The following is a 6900-nucleotide window of genomic DNA, read 5'->3' as shown; positions in this document are numbered from 1 at the left end:
GTTCCTTCTTCCCTTCCTATCTAATTGCAATTTTCAACACAGCAACCAGATCATGAGAGTAAAAGACATATTCCTTACCCCAGAGTTGTGTACTCTGCATTATTGTCTCCAGCTTTGCAGGTTTTATGGGAACTCTGTCTGGGATGCCCTATCAGTTCTGGTGAGTGCTGAGAACACAACTTTCTGCTGGTGGGTACAATAGCTCAGATCCTTCTAAGAGGGTAATGACCACCAATGTAATTCACCTCTTGAGCTGGCAGGGTGAAGATGCCTTTCCTGTCACCCTTCTGCACTAAATACCACCCTACACTCGAGCTAACACACCATACCCTATTTGCCTGCTGCTGGCAGTGCTCCCCAGGATGCTTTTTATGGATGTAGGGGGGGATGCAGCTGCTCTTGAGATGCCCAGGCCTTAACAGTGTCTCAAGAAAGAGTTGCAGGCTCCTGGTTGGTGTCTCTGGTGCCCTGGTGTTTTCCTGACTCAAAAAACTCCCTTATACACCAAGACCTGTAGCTCCACTGTGGACCAGGCTGGTTCTCTAAACTGGAGAGATACAGATTTACTAAATGGACTCTTTGGTGGATGAGGAATCAGTCGGATGGATGCATCCAGGGGGTGATGGACAAAGGCTCAATGTCTAGATGGAGAAAAAAGAATAGTTAACAAGTGTCCATTAATTCACTTACTGTAGCTGAACACATGTAAGCTATTGCTTTTTCCACATATTTCAAAATGTACAAGATGGCTACCTATGACAGCATGAACAGAAGGGAGCCACGGTTACATTTATTAAGCAAGGCAAAAGCATTCTATTTAGATATATAATTAAGGTGGAGAGGAGAAAACAACAACCAAAGGCCCAAACAAAAAAAGCTTTAACATATTCTTCAGTTACAATGTCTCAAATTAAAGGAAATTATTTTTGTGTTGTTATATTCTCAAACTTTTAGCAGTCTCAGTAACAGTAATGCTTAAATAAAAAAAAAAATAGTAGTAGTTAAATAACACTGCAATGCTACAGCATTGGAGGGGAAATAAAAAGCTGTGTAAAATACTGCAAATGCCAAGAAAATATTTCTTTGACATTTTAATTGTGAGCAATAAAAGTTAAATGACACCCTAGAAAAGATTAATTTTAAATTTTGGCTTATTTTATTGCTTAAATATAGATTGCACAGTGTGTTCTCACATTTATTGAAACTGGTTCATTATGTACAGTACAGAATATATGACCATCAAAACAACAGACAAGTTAGCCCTACTCTCATTTTGAACAACATTTTGAACAACAGCCTATTTCTATCTTTCGAAATCAACAAGGATTTAATTTATTTTAAACTGACCTACTACCAAACCACTACAATTTTTTTCAAAATAACACAATGGGAGAGAGAATCCAGAGTAAAGGCTGGAATAAATCTAAACAGCTGGATACAATTTATAAAGATTATGACAGTACTCAATGTGCTGCAGATAACACAGGGCCAGTATGCACATACAGCTTTTAAGTTCTCCAATTTGTCTCAAGAACAGAAGGAGATAAGTGAAACAAAGCAGCTTTATATTATACAACAGCATTCTTAATTCATTTGGTTTCATTCATGAGCTACATATTACAATAGCTACCAAAACAATATATTTTACAGTCACTCCCATCTTACAGATGTCTAGAAAGGCCAAAGTGAACCAATTATGGACTTACAGACTCCCTGAATTTCCAGAAAGGAAGAAACTAAATACCACGTGATCACACAGAGTGCTACAAGCTCTTCATTCCCTGCACAATACCTGCACAACACCTGCATTTTCCAAACAAAATTCATTTGAGCATTTAAATCATAGAAACCTATCATTAGCCTAAATGAAAAACAGTTCATAAACAGAACAAAAAATGAAATGCTGTAGCTAGTTATTTTCACATGCAGCATTCATGCAATAGAATTCAATCACAGAAACAATCCTGTATTTACAGCACAGTCTTCATTCTGCAAGAGTGCAAATGGAAGTACATTCTTTATTTCTTAGACTCCTCATTTTCTTTTCGTACAAAAGTGCACAGTGTTATTTAAAAAAAATGACAGAGTGGGTAAGTGGTTTACATTGTATCCCTAGGTTAAATTTACTGTTTAAAAAATTATACTCTTTATATAGGCCAAAAAACTATTACGTCTTACCTTAAAAAAAAAAAAGAAAAAAAAAAAAAAAAAAAGAAAAGAAAAAGTGAAAACTAAAAGCTAGAGTCCTACTTATGTGTAGACTGTGGTCTGATCAGGCTGATACGCTGCAGCAGTAAAAATCACAACGGAATGCTGTAGATAAGGGGCTGTTTCGTCATCCACTAACAGCTGTGATTGCACTGTTAAACTGAAAAGAAGGTCTCAATTACCTTTTGAGTTTTAAGAATGCTTTCTGAAAGTCTCAGCATGTTATCTCATAGGTTTAAGTAGCTGATTACTCTGATGTTGAGGCACATCAGGCTTTTAAAAGTAGTCCAGTGGAACACCGGCCTACAGCTCAAAAACCATAAAATCTGTTCCACAGTGGGTTTGCAAATGCTCAAAACAACAAGTTTGCTGGCCTGGTAACCATTCAGATCTTACAATTACACAGTTGTAAACTAATTTAGGTTGAAATTTCTGAAGGTCCAAGCTCCTGCTCAAAGCAGGGCTAACTGAAGTTAGATCACTGTGTACCTAAGCCACTGGCTAACTTAGAAGTCTTACATTTATTAGAGATACCTGAGAACAATGATTCATGTTTGTGCTCCTTCAGTCAGATAAAGGGACTGCAAACTTATTATTCATGGTATCAAACCCCACTGTTTTTATTTTTTGCCTGCAGAATTTAGTGATTCATAAAGACAGCCTTGACAATTTTCATCAAAAGCTCAGTGATTTACTGTATCAGTGTTACTGTCTTTACATTAGAGTAGTAAACTCAGATACGTAAACCTATGAAATTTACCACATTTTCCTTCTTTCTAGAAAGGTTTCAGAAATGAAACAGAAATGAACACAGAGATGCATCTCTAAAAATGCTTTTGCTTGAAAACGTATGTAATGGTATCTTGATCTTTAAATGGTTTTATCTATTTATCCAAATTACTAAAATATTATTTAAAAGCTGCAATAAACTCCAGAGAAATACCTCACAGAATACATTTGTAACTTCTGTATTTATGATTGAAAACATCCTCAGTTTATTTTCTGCTATACTAAATATATCTCTTGTCTATTTATACTAAAGCAGACAGTAAAATACTACTGCATTTTCAAAATCTGTAAACCATACACCTTAAGACATGAAAAATATTGCACAGTTCAGTGCTTCAAGAGATTTCTCCTCTCTTATGCAAAGCAGTTAACTTTTAGCTAGAAGCACAGGACATATAGTGGGCACATATATTTAAAAAAGCAGGTATGTTATGCATCAAAAAATAGTTAACAAGTGTCCATTAATCCATTTACTGTAGCTGAACACATGTAAGCTACTGTTTTTTCCATATATTTCAAAATATACAAGTTGGCTACCTGTGACAGCATGAACAAAAGGGAGCCAAGGTTACATTTATTAAGATGAAGCAAGCCAAAAGCATTCTATTTAGATATTTAATTGAGGTGGAGAGGAGAAAACAACAACAACCAAACGACCAAACAAAAAAGCTTTAACATGTTCTTCAGTTACAATGTCTCAAATTAAAGGAATGAACAGAAATCAAAATTCCTAATGTAATTGAAACATTCATCTATATGGCAAGTTAAGTTTTAAATCTGACTTACATATACTCAAATATGAAAATGAAGAAATGTGAAGAAATGTGTGCACTTCACATATATTACAGAAGAAAAAACAAGTCAGGACAGTCTTATGATTTTGGCTAGAGTAATCTGTATTTGGCTCATATTCATCGTTACTTTAAAGTTATCTTAGATGAAATAAAAAACAAAATTTGAAAACTCATCTTGTTCTTTCTATTGTATTCTATTCTAAATAATGTCCAGCAGACTTCAGAAGACACTTAATACACACAAAGGTCTGGAAACTTCATCTCATAGACTGGAACAGATTGGTAATGGGCATGTCCAGCAGTCATGGTCATCGTTCCTGAGGGGCTGGGCGGAGGACTATGTGAGAAGAACAACCAATAACATTAATTTATAATCACATAGATTGCTTTCCTTTTCGTAACTTTATACATTAATAGCTGATAAACAAAAGCAAACCACCCACTCCTCAACCACCAGTATTTTACCCTGCTCCTGAAATTCTAATGAAATTATGCTTTGGCTTTCTTTTTAATTGTGGTCTAAATCATTAACTTCACTAATGCTACACAACTATGAAAATCCATTTTATTAATATTTATACTGCAAAACAGATATGCACAACTATCTGTAATAATGTAATATACTATTTTCACTATTCAATACCTAATTGATACACCAATAAAAAACCAACAGCATTCTTCAATCTGACTCCTGATATACACAAAAATAATACAAAAATAGAAGCATACTACTTTATGGTTTATACCATAGTACATATGGTTTATGGATACATTCCACTATCTAAAAGGTTCAAAATAATAAGAAAATCACATTGACTGTTTTAGGTGAAGACTCCTCTTTCTCAATGTGTTGGTTTTGGCTGGGAAAGAGATAATTTTCTTCATAGCAACTCATATGGTTTTCTGGTTTGGATTTGCGATCAAAACAGTGCTGAAAATCCAGAGATGTTTTCCTTATTGCTGAGCAGTGCTTACACAGCTCAAGGATTTTTTGCTTCTCCCCCACCCTCCCTTAGAAATTAGGCTGAAGGGGAACGGGGAGTTGGTAGGTGACACAGATGGCCCCAGCTGACCAAAGGGATATTCCAAACCAGATGTCATGGTCAGCAACAGGAATCAGGGGAGGTTTGGAGTGATGGTGTTTGTCCTCCCAACTAACATTTACGTTTGGTGGATCCCTGCTTTCCTGGAGATGGCTCAACACCTGCCTGATGATGGGAAGCAGGCAATTAATTCTTTGTTTTGCGTTGCTTGTGTGCACAGCTTTTGCTTTACCTGTTAAAATGCCTTTATCTCTCCTCATGAGTTTTCTCACTTCTACCCTTCCAGTTACCTTCCTCACCCCACTAGAGCTTGTGTGGGCCTTAAATGCCTGCCACAGTTAAACCACAACATTCAGGTATTATTTTGTGCCTACCACATGCATTTAAGAACTGCATGACACAACCACCTGAAAGCAGTCACCGCTGCTTTACAGCTCACTTGGCATTCACCACATTCTTCTTGCATAAAGCCTTACCGAATGGTGAGTTCCAGTATCTGGGCAAGTCTATCATGAAGCAAGTTTGCCTAGAAAAAAAATTAAAATTATTAACTACTAAATATTGAACCAAGCTAAAAGGAATGTGCCAGGCCATACTCAGTGAATGTGTTTCACAGCACCACATAGCAACTCTAGGCAGCATTTACTATCTCAATTTCTTTTCTCACTGGTGCAAGGATTCTGAGACCTGAAGAGCCATACGAGATTGAGTGAGCCCATCTCAGAGTGCAAGGCATTATATAGCAAATTTTGCTGTCACAGACCTAAGTTTAATAAACTTTAAATACATTTAGTTATTCAAAATACACAATGGTGTATATAGCATAATAAATACATAATAGGTGTATAGTTATTCCAGGATGAAATAGGAATGGATTGTGACTCTACATTTTAAAGACAGTAAGGAAAACATTCAAATGACAACTATATGAGATTTCCATTCCTTTACAAATGGTCTAGAAACAGCCAAAAGTAGACTTTAAATAACTGGAATTTGTCAACACTAATAAGAGTAGAGATAAAAGCTTGAAGACAAAGAACTAAACTTCTTTAGAAGAAACAGCAATACTGAAATGCTAGCATAAAACACCTTCAATCAGTAAATCTCTACTGATGCTTATACTTGTACTGTAAAACATTTGTCAGGAACTCACTTTGGTTTCACATTGTGCTGCAATTTCTTCAAATGGTGCTTTCTGGAACTTCTCAATCACAAGGCGTCTTTTTTCTTTTTCCTGTTCTTCAAGCCCATTGTTATCTTAAAAAAAAAAAACAACAACAATAAAAAAGACATGTAATCTTTGTCTAGCAAGTGTGAAGTAATATAAACCTTTAAAAGAGGGAAGTAAACACTGGCTCAGGTTGCCCAGAGATGTGGTAGATACCTATTCCCTGGAAAGATTCAAGATCAGGTTGGATGAAGCTCTAATCAAGCTTATTTAGTTGAAGCTTTTCCTGCTCACTGCAGGGGGGTTGGACTAGATGACATTTGAAGGCCACTTCCAACCCAAACTAGTCTATTTTATTATACTATGTGCACTGCAAAGGCAAACAAACATTGTATTCAGAGTTATTAAACTCAAGCAAGCTATTATCTGTCGTTGCTTCTAAAGCCAAATGCAGACAGAATTTCAGGGAGATGGTTTGAGGACCTCAGTTCTACCTCTTTCTTACTATGTGCTTTAATTAGGAGTACATCCAAAGTTCCTTTTTTTTTATTATTGGGACTCAAGACTGGACTCACTGCACACAAGTTCAGCTTCAAGAGAAAAGAAGGGAGTCTCCTCCCTCCCAGTATCTTGCAGACAGGTGAGCTATTAGAATTTGAGAAGTGAAAATTCAACCGCTGGAACTTTAAAGTCTCGAATGAATTTAACTACCTCAGTGATTAGGAAGGTTTGGAAAACTGTCAGATTGAATTATCACTATTGTTTAAAACACCTAATCTGTATTTTTCACAGGATTCTGCTGGACTGTACAGCACTGATTAGTAAATGCTTATAGTGATGTGAAATAAGGAAATTAAATACTTCTGAGTTCTGGTTGGTGCATTCGTTGTTAGAAAAA

At 36.1% G+C, this 6900-nt stretch overlaps 1 protein-coding gene across 8 annotated transcripts in view; it reads right to left on the bottom strand.

Moving 5' to 3' along the window:
- Positions 1-1133: 1133 nt before the first annotated feature.
- The window catches only part of EFR3A (EFR3 homolog A), a 71622-nt gene continuing 65855 nt past the window's right edge, over positions 1134-6900 (bottom strand). For 4 of the 8 annotated variants that reach the window (XM_071738400.1, XM_071738401.1, XM_071738397.1 and 1 more), the window contains exons 21-23: positions 5988-6091; positions 5311-5360; positions 3548-4128 (exon numbers count right to left, since the gene is read on the bottom strand). In XM_071738400.1, the coding sequence (XP_071594501.1) occupies positions 4023-4128; positions 5311-5360; positions 5988-6091 (260 nt within the window). In that variant the 3' untranslated portion in view covers positions 3548-4022. Of the gene's footprint in view, positions 2369-3547; positions 4129-5310; positions 5361-5987; positions 6092-6900 lie in introns of those variants that run through there. The other 4 variants (XM_071738403.1, XM_071738402.1, XM_071738398.1 and 1 more) reach the window with 2 other exon arrangements.

Source organism: Heliangelus exortis, chromosome 2, assembly GCF_036169615.1.
Source record: "Heliangelus exortis chromosome 2, bHelExo1.hap1, whole genome shotgun sequence".
In the NCBI taxonomy this organism is placed as follows: Eukaryota; Metazoa; Chordata; class Aves; order Apodiformes; family Trochilidae; genus Heliangelus; species Heliangelus exortis.
Note: the sequence above shows the minus strand (reverse complement) of the source record. Positions and strands in the feature narration are given on the sequence as shown.